The sequence below is a fragment of the Rhizophagus irregularis genome, chromosome 16 (genome assembly GCF_026210795.1).
Source record: "Rhizophagus irregularis chromosome 16, complete sequence".
NCBI classification, from domain to species: domain Eukaryota; kingdom Fungi; phylum Glomeromycota; class Glomeromycetes; order Glomerales; family Glomeraceae; genus Rhizophagus; species Rhizophagus irregularis.
In genome coordinates this window covers 1,753,506-1,777,352 of record NC_089444.1, presented here as the reverse complement: position 1 = coordinate 1,777,352, position 23,847 = coordinate 1,753,506, and the positions used below count along the sequence as shown (strand labels likewise).

The following is a 23,847-nucleotide window of genomic DNA, read 5'->3' as shown; positions in this document are numbered from 1 at the left end:
TTCGCTACGCTCCAGACAATCATATGTTTAATAAACAAATGAAAAGGAAAAAAGAATTAAATAAATGAAAAAAAAAACATACAACTTGCGTAAGAATAAATGTTTGAAATCATTCTTTATTGCAACTTCCTTCTATAATATCAGCAGCTATAAATCCATCTAATGTTAATGCTGGTAGGATAGTATATCTTTTCCTTCTTACAAAAACCACATGTTTTTCAACTCTCATATTTTTTAAACCATATCCATAAGCCCTAGATAAACTTCTCTCATCTTTTGATGTTTCATCAATAAAAACAAATTGTTCTGGCCTAAATTCACTTCCTATTTTATACATAAAAACACTTCGCAAAAGTTCACTTCTCTCTTTGGCAGCTTTTTGTAACTAAAATAAAAAAATTTAGTTATAATTTTTCAGTAACTAAATGATTAATGATTAAAAATCTACCTTTTTTCTCGTTATTCCAAGATGATTGAGCGCTCTCTATAGAGTTGGTATAGATACAAGCTTGCCGGTTAATCTTTCCATTTCAGAAGCCAACTCATCAAGGTACCAATCTTTTTTATCTTTTACAAGAGTAAATAATATCTGTAATATTAAATTTTAGTGAATGACAATTTTTAAAATAATTAAATGGAATAAATTAAATACTAAGGGTGCAAACTTATCCTATCCTTAGGGTTACGTCATTACATCATACGTCATGGCAGATGCGTCAAGGTGATGTTTGACATAATACTTGACGTTTAACGTAACATATGACATTTGATGTAACATGTGATGTTTGACGTAACTTATTACTTGATGTAGGACCCCGCTTACTTCTAATAAAGGTCTCCGGGCAAAATTTCAGATTTACTAGTAATTTTACCAACCTTTCTTATCTCATAATTTTACCATATATATATAATGACCTTTTAAAATTATATTAAATTTTACCTTAGATTTTCAGAGACCTAAATTTTTTTAAATATTAAATAAACAAAATATTTTATAATCATTACAATAAATTTTAAAAATTTTTTATTTTTACTAAGTTTAATTCTTATTCTTTAAAGATAAATAACTTTTATTAGTAAAAAAAGTACTTTGAATTACAAAAATACTATAAAAAAAATCTTAAAGACACACATCTTTAACTTTACTTCAAAACTATTATTCACTTACTTTCTTTAAAAAAATCTAATTAATTTTTTTTTAAAAAAAATAAATTCGTAATTGGTATTATTATGAAAAAATGCTCGTACCCCATAAGTATTAATCCAACTGCTATGAAAATATTTATCTAAATATTTTCGACCTTGCCGAACAACTTTACTTAAGCATGAAAAAGTGATTTCATTTGACCAAAGTGCCCAAATTACGCCCTATAATCACTGATCGGAAAAATAAAAAAAATTAAAAGTGCGAAAATTGCTCGTATTCTGTAAATATTAAACTGATTCTTATGAAAATTAATATTCAGGTAGTTTCGATCTCGCCGAACAATATTACTTAAGCTTAAAAAGGTGATTCATTTGACTAAAATGCCCAAATTACGCTCCAAATTTAATAAACAAAAAACGTAAATTTTAAGTTAATTGGTGATCCGCAAGTCAAGTAGCGAAAATGATAATAAAATTTGACGGAAATTTATTAATTAAAAGCCGCATTTTCGAATGTGGTGTTGTTCATGAATTTCTCTAGCCAAATGTTTAAATAACGCCATTTTTCTTTAATGAAATAGTTTTCCACAGTTTTCCCACCAATCTCATGCAAAAAAAATCATAATGTAATATTGGAAAAAAGTCCAATTTCTAAGAGATCTGAGATTCGAAAGACAAAAACTAGTTTTACCATACCATATCACTTGTATAATGAGTGTGAAAAAGTCTTGAATTTGTCGAGTTAGAAGTTATTACAGCATAGTTTACTAATAAAATAAATCAAAAATAAAGCAATATGCATGAAAGTTTAGTGAAATATAAAAAAATTTCCATAATTTGTACTTTTAAAACCTTAGTTTACCTAATAATATAGTAAATGCCGCGTGCTTCCAAGGTAAATTTCGTCAAAAAAAAGTTTTACACTTTGTAGCTTTGAAAAATAAAAGTGTGACATTTACTTTATTGTTTGTGTTATTTTTAGTAAACTATGCTTATAGTTTTTGTTACATCAGAAATCATTAAAGTCGGCGTATTATGACAAATTAGTATATGATTTGCGTCAAATTTTATATGTAATTTCTCTAGTTGACTCGCAGATCGTCAATTAATATTAAAATAAAAAAATGCTCGTATGCAATAAATATTACTCCAACTGCTATAAAAATTCAAATATAAGTAGTTCGACCTTACTAAACAACTTTCTTAGATAGTAAAATATGATTTGATTTAACTAAAGTACTGAAATTAAATTCTGAAGTTGCTAATTGCTGTACGAATTTTTATATTTTAAAAGCTAATTTTTGTAATAATTTTCAAAAAGATAGTGCTAATGCAAATAAAATTAAAAATATAAAATGGTTTTTACAAGTATAAAGAAGAGAATAAATTTTTTATTTTGAGAAAAAATTATAAAACGTATATTACCAAATATTGTAATAATTGTTGTACAATATTTCAAATTAGTATATATAAGGTAAATATTAAATTTTATATACAATTTTACCTTATTATTTACCGAAACATTTGTAAACTTATATTTGATTTTACCTTATAAAACCGGAAACCTATTTTAACTTTACCTTACATATCCGGAGACCTTTATTTGTCATATATATAATTTTACCTTTATCTATTAAGAGACCTAAAATTTTTTTTTAATATAAATTTTACCTTATATTTTTGGCACCTATTAGAAGTAAGCGGGGTCCTATTGTGACTATATAGGATAGATTTTAATAATAAAGTGTTTTGAACATTCAACTGGTGTGACTATATAGTAGAATGTGACTATAACGGGAGTAACTATAGAGGGAGTTGACTGTATTTACTTAGTGCTATTTTCTGAAAACTTTGAAAAATATCCACAAGTAGGAAGATATTAGCTTTAAGATAAATATTGTGATAATTCCTCATGATATTACATCTGGTTTTTTCCCAAACATATTGCGCATACTCATACTCACTATCCAAAATATGTATATTGTTAAGTTTACTGTAAAATGCATTTTTGGGTGGTAAATTAGGACCCCAAACAATATATATATAGGTCAGATGAAAAAGCAACTTATTTTATGACATATACTTATTAATATATAATTTTTTTTATAAAATATGTATATAAAAAAAAACTAAAAAAACAAAAATTTTTGAAATAATGCATGGATAAAGCTATTATTACTTTTTTGTAATATTACAACTTATAAATGTTTCTTATTAATATTTTCGTATAACTGTTCTGTGACTTCAAAGCGTAATTTAGGACTTTAGTCAAAGGAAACATTTAAAATCTTCTTAAGTAAAGTTGTTCAGCAGGATCGAAACTACTTACATATAAATTTTTATCATGATTGAATAGATATTTATGGATTTATTCATGTTTTTCATAACGCTACCAATACGTGGAATTTTTATTTTTAAAATTTACTGTAAAATTTATCAAAAAAAATATTTTTAAAAAATTTTCTAAGTAAAAATGAAATAACTTTTATTGATTATTACAAAAATTATAGTGTAAAATTATAAAAAAACAGAAACCCACTTATTTTTCCCTTTCCACTTACTCGTTGCTCTCATTTTTAATATATATTTTTTAAATGTTACACAGACACGTATATCAGTGTTAGCACTTGGCCGTTTGGCCGGGGTTGGCCATTTGGCCGTTTGGCCAGTTTGGCCGGCCAAACTGGCCAAAAAAATCTTTGGCCGCGGCCAAATGCCAATACAGCCTTAATAAAGTATTAGTATTTTGTTTTTTGGCCGAAAATTTGGAAAACGGCCGTTGGCCATCGGCGTTTTGCCATTTTGGTCGGCCAAATCGGCCAAAAAAATTCTTGGCCGCGGCCAAATGCCAACACTGACGTATATGATTTATAATTTTAATATTACGCAGATGTGTATTTGTTTTATCAAAAACACATTACACAAGCACTTCTAAAAATATTTCCTGTATTACGTTTTAACTTAATCTTTATATTAAAAATAGTAACTTTTTTTTACACAAATATGTTTATAACTTTGTTTACATATTTTATTAGATTTTTTTTAATGTGAAAAATGTAAAATATATATTATATTATATATATATTAAAAAAATCTATCCTGCTACACAAATATATATCTGATGTCTATTAATAATTTAATATTTTGCTATGCAAATTATATCTGACTATTTTAAAATTATGTTATCAAATAAGCAATAATAAATCTCATATAGGAAAAAATTTTTATATGTTGGCTAAGCAAACTCAAAATTTACATTTATATATATTGTTCGGGTCCTGGTAAATTAGCTTTATCAAATTTTGACCAACTATCCATATACTCATAGAGATAAACATTTTTCTTGATAAATATCTCTAATATTTTCACAGGGATATGATTTTTTGTAATCTTAAATTTTTCAGGATACACAAAACATCTATTTTTATCAATTCATCAAAGATGATTAGGATCAGCACAATCTTGTACTTTGCAATTTTTTCACAAACCAAAATTGGATGCTAATTTATCAAGATCTGATTTTATGAATTGCATACTGTCGATAAATTAGAGTAATCCTAACTTAAATGCCATATATTTTTCCATATTATATGAAATTGTTTTGATTTCATCCTTGCATTCCATTGCACCTATTCTTTGTATAATCATGTAGCTATCAGGACCCTGCTTACTTATAAGATAGGTCACCATTAGGCCTAAGATAAAAATCATATATAAAATTCTTTGCAGATCCTACTATAAAAGAAAATTTTATGTTACATTGTTATGATTTTTTTCCTTTTTAGCTAATTAACCAATAGAATTTAAAAAAAAAGTAAGGTAAAAACTATTAGTAAAACAACAATTTTCTACAGTAACCTTTATTATAAGTAAGCGGGTTCTATGACTATTATAACCTGATAAGTTGTGAAAGATGACAGGAATGTGCATTTCTCCTACTTTTATTTGAAGCTAAAGATTGTATGCACTGTGTGCCGCTTCTCGATATTTATCTGTTATATGGCAGTGATCTCTCACTTTTTCTTCAAGCCTTTCAAATTCTTTTTCACATACCCAGCAATGTTCAGCATTATTATAGATTTCTTCTTCTTCTGGCAATAAAGGAATTATTGGTTTAGATTGCTTATATTCCTCATAAATGGCCATAACTTCCTGAGTTATCTCAATTATAAATCTTTGTGCAGTGTTTAGTCTTACATAAATTTTCTCTGAATATAATTGCCCATCATAATAAACTTTTATATATGCAAATGAACATGGAATATACTCTTGAATTTTCTTAGTTTTAAGTATTGCTTCAAAATCTGCAACAAAGTAATATGGAACTTGCATGCGTCACTTCCAATTTTTAAACTGATAAACATCCTCACCTTTCTTTAAATTTGGCATGCAATTTGCCTGTGGACTATGCTTAATTCCTCAGCATATTGCCATATGCTTTTCATGAATTTCTTGATTATGGTGAAGTGCAAGATACACTATCAGCAGATAAGTGTTGCATATTCATTTCTTGTTCGTTTATTTACTAAACAACTCATATTCTTTATCCAGCAGTAATGTTGCTTTTTTCCATTACTAATGAGAAGTAAATCGATCATTCGCCTACCTGCAGCTATATCATAGTCAGTAACATAAATAGGGTTGAGCTTACCTTGCCATTCACTTATACAGAGAGCTATGGATGGATTCTGTCACTCAAATTTTTGAAGGATTATCTCATCTGCCTGAACTGGAAATTCAATACCTTTAAAGTTCAACATATCTACATACTGACGATATTGGACAATATATTCTGCACTTTATTCTATTAGATGAAGTGTACTTAAAATTGCCCATTTAAATCTATATTTTTAGGATTCACAACTTCTTTCTTTGCAGCTAAATCAGTGGGAAGATCGATATGGCCTGCACTTTCTAAAGGTTGGAATTGTGTAATTTTTATGAAGATACTTTTCATCTGATCAAAGGACCAGTCTGACTTATAATTTTGATATTGATCTATTTTTTCTACTATCCATATTACTGCAAAATTAAATGAATCATCAATATTTATTGCTGAAAGTATTGGTATATTGCAAGTTTTAAATAGTACTCCATATCTAAGAACACAATCATCACCGGGAGTTAATGAAAGGGCTTCATCAAACAATCCTTGCTGATAATCTGTAATATGTTTTAATGTACCAAAGATACCTGTGAATCTTTATAGGTCCTAATTTTTGATACTCATCTCAAATGATTTGTGTGATAACATTTCTATTACTATTAAGTAATTCAATTAGATTATATTTACATGGAATTCCTACTGCAATATCTGCTATAAAGTTTGAATCTGTGATTTCTCCACCTATTCTTACATGATCATGATAGTGAAATTCTATCTCATAATGTAGATTAGAATCTATATCACTAAGTCTTTTAAATTCTGCTTGGAAATTTCTTATTTCTTGAATTTTCACTCTGTACTCTGCAAGCCTGGTATTTAATCATGAATATGGAATTTCTTGTGGTTGCATTCCTTTGAGTATTGCCAAAACTTCACGAACTGTTTGCCTTTCTTAAACTGATCTTGCTTGTCGAGTTGTCATCCTTTTTATATAGGAAAAGGTTTTATTCAATTTATATTTTTGAAATGGAGCAGAAAAAATTCAGATTTTTCATAACCTGTTACTATTCCATGACCTTCAGGTTTTATTTTTGTTAGCTATGAGTATGTGTAGCTCTTTGATTAACTATAAGTATACAAGGGTCTTAATTATTCTGTAACTTGGGTTTTGTTTGCTATAAGTGTGCTTACAAAGCTGTATTTTCTTATGTGTCAGAGGTATAGATTGCCGTTCAGCCTCACATGCCCTTTGTTCAGCCTTTGGTCTCATGGGCATGTTATGCAATCTACTTGCTGACAGGGCTGAAAATTAGCTGAATTGGCTTTTTAAGTCTGAGCTATATTTACTTATATATCAGAGGTGTGGATTGCTTTATTCAGCCTTCAGTTTCACTAGCACATAATAAAATGCAATTTACTTGCTGACAGAATTGTAAACTAGTTGAATTGGCTTTCTGAATGGATTGAGTAGTAATAATCATAGTTTAAAATAGATGCTAAATCTGAATTTGAGAGCATTTTAGCCTCTTTTTATTTTTATATACTTGGTACCGTTAGAATAATTCAAAATTGTTTTAGATTACCTTTTATTTTCATGGCTGAATTTGACTTTGAAGGCTACTAAGCAATATACCTGTATCCTAATAAATCACTTTTTGAAGTGATTCTAGCATGCCTTTTTCTTATTTTTCTTATTACATGTCAAAATGACGCTATAAGGCTATAAACCTTACATACTTTTTTACTATCCTAACTGCTATAAGCTGCTAACTAAGTACATGAAGCGGTATGCCTAATTTTGGTAGCAGGGTTGGCTTACTGAGCAGATTGAAGGGTAGAAAGCAAAGATTAGATTTTATAGTTAAAAACAGCTTTGTGGATGGTTTTTAGAGCATTTTGGCTCTATAGCTGAATGGGTTTAAATGGCTGATTAGTGGGTTATATGGAAAACTTAATGGTGAAACTGTATGGGCTGTAGAACTGCTGTAGAAGTCAAAATATCGGGTACTCCAGAACTGGCAAATTCACATTACTGTTATCTGAGAATTTGGGTTGTATCATTATTTTTAATGGAGATATGATTATTTAGGTAACAGGTCAACTTTTTCTTCGAAAAAGTAGTTTTGTTTCATAATGCTTAGTTTTTATATATATTTGTTATCTTATTTCAAGTTTATGTATGTAAGTAAGCATAATTATATTAAGACAAGATCACATTTATAATAAATTAATAATAAAAAAAAAAATAATATAAAATAATATAATAGAAATTAATGAATCTAAGAGTCTATTCTTATTGAATGCAGTCCAGTGATCTTGGTAAGTGCAGTCCAATAAAAATGACATGTGACAAATAAATAGACCAGTTTAAACCTTTCCTAATATGGTAATATTTGGATTATGCATGTTCATGCATATTATTTGTCACTAATGCAAAAATTACCTTCTTGGCCCTCCTCGTGTTACTTTCTTGACCCAATCAAAATATGCATGATTATGTATGACAAAAATATTTTTTTCTTGACCTGAAATGTGATAAAAAATTATGTGATAAGTAGCACAGTATTAGTGATAACTGCGTTACATAAATAATATGTGTTACATTTTATTATATGACGCGACTCTTGACTTTTTCTTTTTACACAATTTTATATAATACAATGAATAATAGCAACTTTGAAAATTTTATTGAATATAATACTGCTGAAAATTCTGTTAATGTTCCATTTGGTCGGACTGCAGAATATTATCTAAAAAATCATCCTTTGCTTAAAAATATTCGTTTAAAAAGTCAAAGTCAAAAGAAAACTCCTGAATTAGTTAAAGAAGGAATTATCACAATTGAACGTGTTGAAGGAGCTGTTGATTTTATTGAATGGCGAACAAAGACTGGTCAAACAAAATCAACTAACCGGATTGATGATATAGTTAAATTAACAGAAAAGGGAGAGGAACTAGTTAAACAAATTGAAGCAGGAGTAAAAAAAGATAAACTATGCTGGTCTTGGGTAATGTATTGTGCTGAAGATGGTAATTCTTGTCAATATGAATGTGGTGGAATTGGTAAATGCATAGAAGGTTGTCAAAATGAAGCATTACCAAATAATCTAAAAAACTATAATGATATGCATTTGTGCAAAGTACGCATCATTTCAGAAGTATATTTATCTAAAATTGATCGTCCATGTCCTCTTAAAATAAAAGTTTTAAATAGCCATTTACCATCCAATGTTCTTACAACACATACACCACAAATTAACCGGTTGAGTTTAACTAGGCAAGTACGTGATAATATTATAATAAACCGTAGAGCAGACCATAAAACAACAAAAAATATTAAAGCAAAAATGTTGGCTTCTTACAATGGTGCTAACGAAGAAGATTTGCGAGAAGCATTACGTAATCAAAAGGAATTATGTGAGGATAAAAAATTGTATAGGTTTTTGGTGCGTGATGATAGACAAACTAAAGAAAATGCAGGACCATTGACAATCTTGCACTATTTAGTTAACGAAATACTTAAACCAAAGGGAAATGTTCTTTATTATCAACAACCCAATTTATCATCATCAGAAACGAGTTCAGAACGTTTTTATCAATTAACATTATCAAATCAATTATGGTTAAAAAATGCTCAAAGGTATGGAAAATACTGTATTGGAGTTGATAGCAAGTATGACTTAAATAGTGATCACGCACCAGTACTTGCAGTTGTAACCGAAAATGATGCTGGATTTGGTACACCATTAGTATTTGGTAAGAAAAAAAATTGAAATTTTACTTTAAATTTGTGGATAATTTATTTATGTATTTATTTAGGATTATCTAATAAAGAAAATAACTGGACAACTAGTATTGCGTTGAAATTATTGAAAAATAATATATTATGCAATGATTCAAATTGTGAACATAAATGGTATTATGAAGATTTGCCAAATGAAAAAGGTTTTCAAAGGATTACAGAATGTGCCAAAAATCACAATTGGATTCTGTTGGTAATGATAGATAAACATCGACCAACTAAAATAGCCACCGAAAATGTGGTAGACCGCACAATTTTGTGTTGGTTTCATATCATGCAGACATTCGGTGAAAACCTGAATAATTGGAAAGTACCATGGCCATTAAGGTATACACGTTTTTATTCTAAGAATTTATGTTATAATTTATTTATATTTATAAATTTATTTTTATAGATACGAATAGCATTGGCATTTAAAATAGTTGGTAGAAGTAGATCTATAGAGTTAGCTAAAGAATTAGGACCATTATATTCAGAATTTATTAATTCGCTGGATATTACACAGGAATTAAAAAACAGGACCCCGGATATCTCCAAAACAGGTCATAAGTCACACTTTCGGCAGATTGGCCCATTTTTCAGGGGCTCAAAAAATCGTTTTTTGTAAATATCTCGGCATCCAGTGGTCCAATTTTGATGAACTTTTTTTTAAATTGTAGAGCTAAATGAGGGCTACAAAATAAAAAAAAGTTCATTAAAATTGAATTACTGGATGCTGAGATATTTACAAAAAACGATTTTTTGAGTTTCAGCAAAAAGGGGTGTTTTTGGCCAAAAGTCCATTATGACCTTTATATTAGATATCCGGGGTCCTTAAAAAACAAATTAGTTAAAGATCTCTATAACAATTGGATTTGTAACGAATGGATTTTAAGTTTTATAGATGCTGGAAGAATTCTTGAAAATCCAAGTATAATGCATATCATGACAACAAATAATTACACGGAAAGACTAAATCGTACAATTGAGTCTCAATATAGTGGTACAAGAACAGTTGTCAATTTTATTGAACGATTGTATGGCATTCAATTACTTCGAGAAAATTTAACAGATAAATGCGGCAATTTAAGGTTTGAAGCTGGACTTGCAACAATATTTGATATGCAAACAATTGAACAGGTATTGTCATCACTACATTTTATATTTATTTATTTATTTATTATAAAAATAGTTCTTTTTTAATAGGAATCACAAGCTACGCATATCGCATCAGATAAATTGCGCAGAATAAATCATGGAAGATTATTATTTCTGTTGGATTACGTTAAATGCACTGGTATTGATGATTATTTTTATGTAAAAAAGGGAAATAATCCATTTGCATTAGAATCTCCATATAACAATGAATTAATTTGGCTGGATAAGTATAATTTAAACTTGCTTATTCTGTTGCATAACAAGCTAATGGAACAGCACTTAAACAAGATCCCAAATTATTTGGAACATTCCGAATATTATTTAATCAATATAAAAACAGGAGAATGTACATGTTTTGATTATGTATGGAATGGTCCATTCAGAGATGTCTGCAAACACTGTCATGCAGTGTCAATTTTTAAAGAATCAATTGGAGTTTCGGATCTATTATTGTTTAAGCAAGAAGTTAAAAAGGAGTTGGTACAATATTTTAAAAATAAGCAAAGAGTATTACCCGCAGAATCAAAAAATCTAGTGATATATAATGGTAATGTTGAAGCTGCTTATTCAGAAATAATTGATTTATATAAAACTCATGGTAGTATTTTAAAAAGAATTTAAGCTTAGTAGTTCTAATGAATTAATCTAGCTAATTTTATTTAGGTATATCGATATTTAAATCATACTCCCGACCAAATGAGAATAATAAAGATCCGTTCCAGCCTGTAAAACTTGATTATCATAAAGGTAATAATGGGGCACCTCTGAAATCATCAGCAAACCCAAGAAAACCAAGTAGGATTCTTAAAACTACTGAACGAAATATTTCACCTTCTGAACAAACAAGAAGCACAAAAAGAATTTGAAAAAATATTCGGGATGCAAAGGTATTATAAATTTATTAAAGTAATTAATTACAAATACGGTTCTTTCTAACGATACTTAATTTAGGAAAACATTAAAAATATCAAAAATCCATATGAACCTTTAACTGCATTACCACTTCAAGACACTCAATCAACAATCATGCAATCTTATTCGCGAAATGACTATATTCAGCCTCACAGGTCGAACAGATGTCATTGTCGCAAAATTTGCCTGGAATTTTTCTGGCAAATTGAGAATTATCCTGGTAAATTGGGGTAAATTGTGTTACAATTTTGGGATAATGGAGGTCTTACAATTTGGCAAATTTTGTCAAAATGGCGGAATTCCTACAGAATTCCTAATTCAAATGTTGAGAAATTTTTCAGTAAATTATCATTAAATTGTGGGAAATTTTAGGCAAATCTTTAGTAATGATATGCAAAAAGTGCAAATTGTGGTGAATTTAGTTAAATTTTTAGTAATTTTATGCAAATGTAATGTAAATTGTGGTGAATTTTAGGCAAATTTTTAGTAATTTTATGCAAATGTAATGCAAATTGTGGTGAATTTAGTTAAATTTTTAGTAATGATATGTAAACGAAGTGCAAATTGTGGTGAATTTAGTTAAATTTTTAGTAATTTTATGTAAACGTAATGCAAATTGTGGTGAATTTAGTCAAATTTTTAGTAATGTTATGTAAACGTAATGCAAATTGTGGTGAATTTAGTTAAATTTTTAGTAATTTTATGTAAACGTAATGCAAATTGTGGTAAATTGTAGTGTATTTTTAGTAATGTTATATAAATTGTTGAAAATTTAGGTGAATTTTTCAGCAATGTTGTGCAAACGTAATACAAATTGTGGAAAATTGTGGTGAATTTTGCATTTTTTCGGTAAATGTTGGCTAAACTTTTGATAATTTAGTGAAATTTAGGATAATTTTAGACAATTGAGTGAAAATGTTTTACTGATTTTGGACAATTGAGTGTAAACAGTATAAACACAACATTTTCGGAGACAATTTAGTGAAATTTTGCAATAATTTCGGACAATTGAGTGAAATTTAGTAATAATTTTAAACAATTTAGTGTAAACGTTATAACAATTTAAAACATTGATTTAATAATTTTACATAATTTATTACAATATTATTTATTAACAAATGCACAATTATTATTTAACGATGAGAATCTATATTAATCTATATTCATCAGATATCCAATGATCCATGGGTAATCCACACCTCTAATTCATTCATGTATTTAATGTCCGATGCCAAAGTAAAAGCTGGTGAAAACCTACAAGAAGGAAGAAAAGAAACGTCAGTTAACGTTTCTTAAAAAAAATAATAATTAATTAAGTTTCGCAACACAATGTTGCGAAACTCACCGGTTCGTTTTGATTTCCATTATCCAAACGTCCGGAACCTACAAAAAGTAAAAAAGAAATGTTAGGTAATGTTTCTTTTAAAAAAAAAAGAATAAAAATTAAGTTTCGCAACACAATGTTGCGAAACTTACCAGTTCGTTTCAATTTCCATTATCTAAATGTCTGGAACCTACAAAAAGTAAAAAAGAAACGTTAGTTAACATTTCTTTTAATAAAAAAAAACAAAAATTAAGTTTCGCAATGTAACATTGCGAAACTTACCAGTCGTTTCATTCATTCCAACGTCCGGAATCTACAAAAAATAAAAAAGAAACGTTAATATAAACGTTTCTTTTAATAAAAAAAACAAAAATTAAGTTTCGCAATGTAACATTGTGAAACTTACCGGTCGTTTCCATCATTCTAACGTCCGGAACCTACAAAAAGTAAAAAAGAAACATTAATATAAACGTTTCTTTTAATAAAAAAATAAAAATTAAGTTTCGCAATGTAACATTACGAAACTTACTGGTCGTTTCATTCATTTCAACGTCCGGAACCTACAAAAAGTAAAAAAGAAATGTTAATATAAACGTTTCTTTTAATAAAAAAAATAAAAATTAAGTTTCGCAATGTAACATTGCGAAACTTACCAGTCGTTTCCATCATCCTGACGTCCGGAACCTACAAAAAGTAAAAGAAAGAAACATTAGTTAACGTTTCTTAAAAAAAAATAAATAAAAATAAAGTTTCGCAACACAATGTTGCGAAACTCACCGGTTCGTTTCGAACTCTATCATCCAAACGTCCGGTGTTCCTACAAAAAGAAAAAGGAAACTTAGAAACGTTTCCTTACAAAAAAAATTTTAAAAATATTTTTTTTAAAAAAGTTTCGAAGCGAAAAACGCTTCGAAACTTACCCTTTCGGTTCTTTACTTCCCGAAGTCGAATACCGAAAACCTACACAAAAGAAAATAAAGGATCGTTAAAAACGTTCCTTATAAAAGTAAAAAAAAAATTTAAAGTTTCGAAGCGAAACGCTTCGAAACTTTACCATCATTTCATTTCCTCGTTTCAGTAAAAGCATCAAAAATCCTACAAAAAAGAAGAAAGGAAACGTTAGAAACGTTTCCTAAAATAAATTAAAAAAAAAATCAATAAGTTTCGCTTTGAAACTTACTGATTCCACTTCCAAAATCGAATACCGAAAGACCTATACAAAAAAAATAGGAAACGTTAGAAACGTTTCCTTACAAAAAGAATTAAAAAAAGATTTTTTTAAAAAGTTTCATAATGAAATGAAACTTACCTAACGTTCCGAACACTCCGATCCTACAAAAAGGATAAAGGAAATGTTTTCTAAACGTTTCCTAATAAAAAATTAAAAAAAAAATTGAGTTTCGAAGTGAAAGTGTTTCACTTCGAAACTTACCATATCGAAGCAAATGCTTCAAAACTTCATGGTTTACCGAACTTGAAGACAAACCATACTCCTCTTCGAAGGTTTTCCTTCACCTCGCCTACTAAACATAAGAATTCCACGCATCGACCTAAGAATGAATAGACCATATCTTGGGACCCTTCTCAATAATGCGAATTTTACGGCAAAACTCATTTTCCGAAATTGAATACGTTAAATATCTACAAAAAAACAAGTATAGGAGTCAGTTCCTAAAAGATATTAAAAACACAATTTTTAAAAAGTTTTGAAGCATTTCACTTCGAAACTTACCATTATTTTTCTGAAAGACAATTCCGGGAAGGGAAAAGGGAAGGGGAAGGGGAGAACGAAAGAGAAAGGGGAAAACGAAATGGGAAGGGAGAACGAAGGAGAAAAGGGAGAATGAAAGAGAAAAAGGGAAAATGAAATAGGAAGGGGAGAACGAAAGAGAAAAGGGAAGGGAACGAAATGGGAATGGGAAAAGGCGAAAGAAATTGAAAGATCGTGAGAAAAAATTAAGCTTTTACTAAAAAAAACTTAATTTTTTTTCGCTATACCGCAGCAGGCGCAGCTTCAGCTGCGCCTGCTGCGGTAATTATTAGTAATATCACATGATACACGTAATATATATTTTTATATAAATAGGGGCATTTTCCCCGAAAAAATTTTTTTTTTTTATTATAATTTTTTTGATAGATGTATATATATATCTATCTAATAATTTTACAAAAAGCCCCTCCTCTGTAAACAGGTAGAAGCCATAAAGTACCTATAGGGGGAGAGCCATTGCTGCTCCCTCCGCCTGTTTATAGTGACAAAAAGAGGGAGTCTTCAGTAGTAAGGTTTCGTATAAATTAAATAACACATCGTGTTGATACATTGTTAATATTAACAATGTGAATTTAATGTTAAATAATGCGTTAGAATATAAATATTATAAATTTAATAATGTCCGTAATTTTACAAATAAATAAAAATTATCCTAACAATTTTAATGTAATTAAGTGTAATGCTACATTATCCTGTGTAATTGTAGTATTTTTTTTGTGTTTTTTAGTGCAATTCCACGTTTTTTAGTGCAATTCTGCGTTTTTAATGCAATTCTGCGTTTTTTAGTGCAATTTCACATTTTTTAGTGCAATTCCGTGTTTTTTAGTGCAATTCCGCATTTTTTAGCATAATGTTACATAACACGAAATTTTTTAAAAAATATGATAATTGTGGTACTTTTTAGTGTAATGCTGTGTAATTGTGATATTTTTTAGTGCAATGCCGCATAATTTAGTATAGTGCTACATTTTTTAGTATAATTTAATGTAATGTGGAATTTTCCAAAAAATGTGATAATTGTGATGCTTTTTAGTGTAATTTGGTGAAATGCTACATTTTCCAGTGTAATGCCATATTATTGAGCATTTTCAAAAAAAAAATGTAACATTTTAACATTCTGACGAAAGTGAAACATTTGACCAAAAAACATAAAATTTGCTAAAAATATGCAACATTTGACAAAAAATATAGAATTTTCATAAAAAAATGCACCATTTGCTAGGAAATCAGAATATTTGACAAAATTTGATTTTAATTGACAATGTTATAACAATTTTATGAAATGTTGTTACAATGATATCGCATTGGAGATAAAATGTGGCATTTTCATAAAAATGCGCCAGTTTGCAAGAAAATTGAAACATTTGACAAAAAAAAAGCAAAATTTGATTTTAATGACAATGTTATAACAATGTTACGAAATGTTACGAAATGTTACATTTGAGATATAATGTAGCATTTTCCCAAATTTTCATAAAATTTGCTAAATCGGACAATGTTGTAATAATGCTATTCCAAAAAATTGCTCAGCGTAATGCAGCATTTTCCACAATTTCCCACCATTTTCCAGAAAAATGTGGAATTTGCATTTTTTGAATTTTGGACAATGGTGCCCCTTCGACCTGTGCCTTTACCATCCGTTTTACAATCAATACAAACTTCCATTGATTCTTCTTATGATATATTATCTCCTACAAATTTACCAATTTCATTTCCTAAGCACCGTACCGTACTATTCAAATTCTACTACGGTACCATCAAACAATTGTCCACCTGATCAAAACCCATATTCTCTTTCACCTACATACCTTTTTAATTCTAGCTCATTTGCTACATCTCATAATAGTAGTATAACTGCGTCCAGTACTTTGAATTTCTCAAGTTCCGATAATGTATGCTAAGAAAATAAAAGACTTTACTATTACGTTTAAAGAATACTATGTTACTCCGTTGTCTACGACAACGGTTAATATGTATTAAAATGGCATAATTCCGGCCAGAATTAAAAGATCTGCAAAGAATTTCTTTTTTGGAAATTTGAGCAACACAATTTTTTTAATTTCTCTGAAAAGTAACAGAAGATAAAATTTCCTTTTTTGGAAATTCGCGTAACTGTCAATTTCCTTTTATGGAATTCTGTGTAACTCAAAATTTCAGTTTTTTGCCAGAAATAAAATTTCCTTTTTGATCTTGTGTAACATTGGCGACAAATAGGAGTAGGGTTACACAATTCAAATGACTTTATTTATATGGTTAATCTAAACATAACGCCCACGTGATTGCAGTGTTTTTTAATATATAGAAGATTAGAGCCTTTAAATTTTTATAAAATTAATAAAGTCTGTTAAATAGGTTTTTTCCAATATACAACAAAAATAAAAAAAAATAAAAAAAAAATTTTTAAAATATCGGAAATGTCTATTAATTATCACTAATACTGTGCTACTTATTACATAATTTTTTATCACATTTCAGGTCAAGAAAAAAATATTTTTGTCATACATAATTATGCATATTTTGATTGGATCAAGAAAGTAACATGAGGAGGGTCAAGAAGGTAATTTTTGTGTCACTAATAGTCTGCTTCTCATCTATGTGAAAAACACTAGACTGAACTCAATAAGATAACACCATGAGTCTAATCAAGAAAATGATAATATAGTTTCATTACAAAAAAAATTGATTGAACAAATTACCAGTTCTCATGTAACTAAAGTTAGAGGGGTTCTATCAAAAAAAAGATTAAGAAGCACAATGGAAATATCAAAAAGGAGAGCTCCAATGCAAGAAATTGCAGATGAAAGTAACATTCAGCCTATAAAACAACAGTGTAAATGCTTATTGTATGGTAAATTTGGTCATTATCAGAAAAAATGTCCAGGGATATCATGATAATAGGTATGTTTTTTTTATTATTATCAAATAGAGTTTTATGGTTTCAATTACTTTAATTGAAATTGAATAATGGAATTTATAATGGAAAATTAGGTTAGTTTCACAATACTATAATAATTGATGTGTAACGAAAATTTTATGAGGTGAAAAAACTATATAAAGGACTTGTGTTTGCTGGAGGATGGTTGGAAAAATATCTTTTTTTTGTGATTTTTCATATAATTTGGGTATAAATTTAAAACTTCATCAATATTAATTATATTACAATTTAATATTTATTAAATTATACACATTAGGGTAGTGACATTTATTACGTAATATTTTAGGGGTGGGAGGGTATTTAAAGGTCATATAACATATAAGTGTAATGTAAGATTTTTCATATTACATGGGGGTGGGGGAGTATAGGCTTATAGTAAATGGATATTACGTAATAAATGTCACTACCCTTATTATTAAGTTATATTTCATTTATTATTGCATAAAATTGCAGAAAAATTATTTATTAAAATTTATTTAAACAAAAAAACTAAAAATTTATCGAATCACATGACTGGTACTGGCGAGCGTAATGTTATATTCGAAACATTTTTTTCGATATTTTAATAAAAACGTTGCGAAAACGTTTTTTTCATAATATTATATTAAATGCAACATTTTTTTTCGATATTTTAATAAAAATGGTTGCGAAAACATTTTTTCCATAATATTATAAAAAAAGTAAAAAACGCAATCAGTGATGATTGATAGACAGATCTTATCCATATAAGTTAAGCTGCCACAGATGTGCGGCCGTTGTTTACGCGAAATTATCACGTCAAACCCACTCTTTCAAATGGAGTTTACTGATTTATTCAAGCAATCCTTGTATCTCTGTCGGTTCTCTCCAAACGCAAAGTACTTAGCAACAGCTTCAAAATGTCACCTTGTTATACGTGAAGCATCTTCCTTTCAAATAGTGTTAATGATAACTTGGTCTGATAATATTCAGAAGGTTTTATGGTCTCCCGATTCAGAATTAATATTAGTAGCAAGTTATAAAACTGGAAAAGTTACTATATACCAAGTAAATGATAAAAAATGGAGTGCCGATATTGAAGAAGGAACGTCGGGATTAACAAACGTAAAATGGAGCTTGGACGCCAGAACGTTGTTATGCTTTTCTGATTTTCAGGTATTGCGACAACGACTACAATTAATTAAGATCTTTAATTTTTTATATTTAACTATATTTAAATATATAGTTGCGAGTAACGATATGGTCATTAACAACTAAAGAAGTTTGCTACATACAATATCCTAAATATTATGAAAAAGGTAAATTAATCATTATTCAGTATGTCTTATATTCTTGTCGGTAAAATTTATAAACCATGTGCCGCTTTGCTGAGAATTTCTTTTAATGATTTTTCAAAGGTTTATTCTATTTACTACACGAGTGTTACTCACATTATTTTTGTTACTCAAGGTTACGATTTTCGAAAAGATGGACGTTACTTTGTTTTAGCTGAACGCCGGGATGGTAAAGATTATTTAGGTGTCTATGATTGTGATAATTCATTTAAAATGATGAAGGTGAGTTTTTTCATAAACTATTGACGCGTATTATTGATAAATTACAAAGTATATATCGATTTTGTAGCATTTCAAAGTGGATACAATCGATTTGGAAAATTTGGCATGGTCTCCTGATGGACGGTATATAGCAGTATGGGACAACTGTATTCAATACAAAGTTCTAATATATACACCTGATGGACGATGCCAACAATCTTACTCAGCATATGACAACGGATTGGGTGTAAAATCTGTTGCATGGGCACCTTCTAGTCAGTTTTTAGCAATTGGAAGTTATGATCAAAAAATTCGATTTCTTAATCACTACACTTGGACACCAATCATTGAATTCACACACGCTGTACAACTTAATAATCGAGATTTGGTAAAAAGGTTTTTTCTTAAATGTAATTAAATAACAAAATTAATTCATATGTAATTGCTTTAAATTTAGGCAATATGGAAAGAAGAGTTAGATAGTCTGAAAGAATCCGGAAGAATAATCGCTCGTTGTAGGTCAAATCGTCATAAATATTATATATAATTTTGACTGACATCTAAATCATATTTTTATAATTGAATAGTTGTAATCTTAGAGCAACCGCTCCAAGAGTTACAATCAATTCGACCTGATCCGGACAAACCAAATCCAAAAATTGGTGTTGGTGTCTGTAAGTTCAATGCTAGTGGCAGTTTAATAGCTTCACGTAATGGTAAGTTTTCTACTTAGAACTTAAATATTTTTTATTGGCTAAAACGTTCTTGTTATAATCAACAGATAATATGCCTAATTGTCTCTGGATTTGGGATATTTCACTAATGAAGCCTATAGTTTTGATTATACAAATATCTCCAATACGACATTTCTATTGGAGTCCTATAAATGCGGAACAATTGGTAATATGCTGTGGTAATGAAAATATATATTTTTGGTCAGGTCAAAAATCTGGTGCTGAAATAATTGAAGTACCTGCCGGTAAGTGGTCTAAGAATTTATTTATACATCATACTATGAATATAAAAACTTATTTAATTTTATTTTGATATTTGTATAGTTAATTTTAAAGTTAATAATATTAGATGGAATCCCGATGGCAATTCTTTAGTCTTAATGGACAAAGAGCTATTTACTATGGCATTTATTGTTAAAAATACATCATTATTATAAATTCATATAAAACTGGTTTATCCCATGTACCATCTATGTAACTATTGAATTATACTACCCTGCTTATTTCTTTTTACATTTTTTTTGTAATTTGTACCACATTTTTGGAGTAGTAAATGTAGTTTACTATTTTTATTATCACAACTTAGAAAATATATGCACTCCTTGAAAACAAGAATCCTGTCACTTACTATGACGTTGTATAAAACTAAAAACGATAAGCAAATTTATAAATTAGATTTACTTGCCCCCCCCCCGGGTTAAATAAATCATCATCCTAAAAATTTGATATTTTGCCAAGTCTGAAATCTTTAATTTTCAAAAAAAAAAAAAATTATTTGTGCTATTATTTGGTTTACTTTATATAGATTTTAATTATTTGGACTAGTTTTCTTCCAATTTTGATAATGAATGTTTTGCTTGTTTTTGATTGTGACCATAATTTAGGAAATTTGGGCAAAATTATATAATTATATAAATTTTACTTAGGTTAATCTTGGGTTAAAATATTTATTTATTTATTTTAAATGTATATAAAATTTATTTATATTTGTTTACCTTAATTTTCAACAATTTAAATTTGAGTATTGCTAAATATTACTGCAGGTAATTGTCATACCAGAATTAGAGTAGAATTTCACTTTAGGTAAAATTAAAAATGTTATGAAACTCCAACTATTAATATTTGCTAATACTAGTAAAGTAAAATCACCTGTGATGAGAATTAGCAATGTCTATTAAGTAATTTATCAATTTTTTTATTTTTTATTTTTATTTTTGCGATGCATTTTAATACAAAATTATTAAATTACAAATTAATAGAAAGTATATATTAAAGAAACAACTACCAATATAGAATTTAATATTATTATTTTGTAAATTACTTGGTAGGTATCTATGTATGAAATGTAAAAATCTTAACATATAACATCCTACTTTTTATGCTAAAAAAACTGCAAAACTCATTATACCATAATTTTCATGATATTTTCCTGTAAAATTAAAGAAATAAAATGTAAAAACATCTTAAATTATTCAAATCACTAGTAAACTTTAATTAGCAATTTGCATTTATATAATCAGATTTATATATATATCATAATATAGCTGAAATTAATTCCATTATATTAAAGTAATTTTGAAATAATTGTATGTAAAGTATTTTCTATCAGATATTAGCAATATGAATTATAATAAAATAATACACCCTACATATACATGACTACAATTTTTAATATTAGTATTAATTCTATAATTTAAAATATAAAACTATAAAGTAAGTAAAATATAAAAAAAATTAAAGAAAAAGAAAAAAGTTCTAAAAAAATAAATCTATAAAAGATACAGTGTGATATAAAAAAAACTGAAATTAAAAAATTGATCATAACACCATGACGATCTCATCAAATTATATGTGAAATAACTTATTTGAAAGATGGAAATCCATAGATTTTATCAATAATAAATTAATATAGAATTTATTTCAGTAATTTTTCTATAATTAAGCTTATAATTATATTTTTTTTATTTAAAAATTTTTTATAACTATTTTAGAGTAAATTTATATTTTTTTGCATAAAATGCTTTATATTGTTAAAGAATTTTTTTTTTATTCGCATTTTTTCCATTTATCTTAATAAAATACAAGAAATTTCTAGTGAATTTGCATCTATTTTTTAATTTATGAATTTCATGCTAAATTTTTCTTTAAAATCAACGTTTGTAATTAATTTTCTCAAAAAGTAAAAAAGCATTAGAATTCTAAATGATGTCAAAATATAGCCCCAATATTTAAGTTTATTTTATAATTTAAATAATAAAAATTGGTTTTGTTTTAAGTAAATTACATGCATTTTTGTAATTTAAACCATTTACAGTCTAACCTTGATATACCGATATTCGATATACCGATATACTATTAAAAACTTGATATACCAATAAAATTTTATTTTCCTACTATATGTGAGGACATATAAATATCGGTATAATTTTGATTAGAGCTTTCCTTGAACGGATAAAATCCTAGGATTTATCCGGATTATCCTATTATCCAAATTTATATCCGGTTAATTTTATACAGATATCCGGATTTAAGAAATTATGAATGAATAATTCTATAGATTATCCAGATTATCTGGATTATCCTGAAAAATGATTAATATGTATAATCTGATTGACTGATTTGATAGTCATGCACAAATCGGCAATCATATATAAATATTTGTTATTTTGTACTACTTTTAAAAAAACGTTTTTTTTTTTATTCAAAGAATTTATAGAACAAAGAATATTTTAAAGTTTAATCTAAATATGTCAACTGAAAGAACTTTAGAAACACATGTACAATCTGAAGATAACTATTGTTACCGAATAATGACGGTAATTAAGGGACGAATGGCGGATGACTTATATCGTATAACTACACGAATACCAACAAAATTCTTACTCAATACTACCTATCCAAGGTACTTCCGGTATTGTTCGTTAAGAATCGTCAAGGTAAACACTATAAATACGATAAATGAAAATACGCAATGGTTATAACAACAACTGTTATATGACTGTTAGAAACAACGTGTAATATTGACCAAATATAACGATTTTATTAAACAGGTGTAAATTCGGATCTTTACAACAAAGTGATAAAAAGTGACAGAAAGGGATAGGAAATATATCTTAAAGATATTTAACGACAAAATAACTACAGAAAAATAGCTATATGGTAACTACTCTATCAAAGAGTTAGCGGAAGGTGTATTTATATCTTATTTTATCTAACCGTCATCTCTTTTTCCTGTCATCGAAGGCAAAATCTAATCTATAGATGTCTATTGATGGGTTATTGATTTCGTAATATATCAATACAATTACAATACGATTATAAGCCATTTTTAATAAAGTACAAATGATAATTTTAGACGGTTAATTACTATTGAGCTAATTTCCCTACAATAACTTCTAATAAAATCTTATATATAAACAATACAAATAAAGAAAATAAATAATATAAATAAATTATCTAAATAAAATAAAATAACTATAAAAACGATATATAAGTAAATCTATCAAACAAAATCAATATCTTTAATATAGTTAACCGATATACACAAATCATATATCGGCGTAAATCGTCTCATAACACCGGAAATCGACATGTACACAAATGTACCGAATTTCATCGGATCACCATATAATATCGGAAATCACATGCGCAAAAATTCGCATAACACTATATTGATATAATTGATATAGAAAATCATACGCCCGTAACATCACCTTTAGATAATACTAATATAGAAGAATATACAAAAAATGCGTTTGATAAACTTCTTAATAAAGAAGAACATGATTTAGATTTTCAAACTAAAAATAAGGGAGGATCAAAACTTCGCAGTTGGGTATATAATTGGGGTGAGCGAAAAAATCATCCATCAAATCCAAATAAATTTATTTTTGAATGTAATCAAAAATTAGATAACGGTGAAAACTGTACTTCAAAAATTGAAACTTCCGGTCCTACTGGTAATAT

General features: G+C 27.9%; 4 protein-coding genes across 4 annotated transcripts; 2 read left to right on the top strand and 2 right to left on the bottom strand.

Annotated features, from left to right (window-relative positions):
• Nucleotides 1–109: 109 nt before the first annotated feature.
• OCT59_008150 (uncharacterized protein) lies at nucleotides 110–529 on the bottom strand (the record flags this gene model as incomplete). The annotated part of the gene is made up of 2 exons (XM_066142260.1): nucleotides 110–385; nucleotides 506–529. 2 exons carry the CDS (start codon nucleotides 527–529, stop codon nucleotides 110–112), a joined length of 300 nt encoding a protein of 99 aa, XP_065999159.1.
• A 7,883-nt stretch (nucleotides 530–8,412) lies between these two features.
• Nucleotides 8,413–11,557, top strand: OCT59_008149 (uncharacterized protein; the record flags this gene model as incomplete). The annotated part of the gene is made up of 6 exons (XM_066142259.1): nucleotides 8,413–9,508; nucleotides 9,572–9,747; nucleotides 9,949–10,096; nucleotides 10,384–10,673; nucleotides 10,740–11,289; nucleotides 11,355–11,557. 6 exons carry the CDS (start codon nucleotides 8,413–8,415, stop codon nucleotides 11,555–11,557), a joined length of 2,463 nt encoding a protein of 820 aa, XP_065999158.1.
• A 1,916-nt stretch (nucleotides 11,558–13,473) lies between these two features.
• OCT59_008148 (uncharacterized protein) lies at nucleotides 13,474–14,542 on the bottom strand (the record flags this gene model as incomplete). Its single annotated transcript, XM_066142258.1, has 7 exons — nucleotides 13,474–13,487; nucleotides 13,581–13,611; nucleotides 13,705–13,744; nucleotides 13,848–13,887; nucleotides 14,108–14,140; nucleotides 14,237–14,297; nucleotides 14,414–14,542. The coding sequence occupies 7 exons, from the start codon at nucleotides 14,540–14,542 to the stop codon at nucleotides 13,474–13,476; spliced, it is 348 nt and encodes a 115-aa protein (XP_065999157.1).
• Nucleotides 14,543–18,413: 3,871 nt separating this feature from the next.
• Nucleotides 18,414–20,318, top strand: OCT59_008147 (uncharacterized protein; the record flags this gene model as incomplete). Its single annotated transcript, XM_025318400.2, has 8 exons — nucleotides 18,414–18,767; nucleotides 18,838–18,910; nucleotides 19,062–19,168; nucleotides 19,236–19,535; nucleotides 19,605–19,662; nucleotides 19,735–19,863; nucleotides 19,929–20,126; nucleotides 20,206–20,318. Exons 1-8 carry the CDS (start codon nucleotides 18,429–18,431, stop codon nucleotides 20,316–20,318), a joined length of 1,317 nt encoding a protein of 438 aa, XP_025176190.1. The 5' UTR covers nucleotides 18,414–18,428.
• Between the last annotated feature and the right edge of the window lie 3,529 nt (nucleotides 20,319–23,847).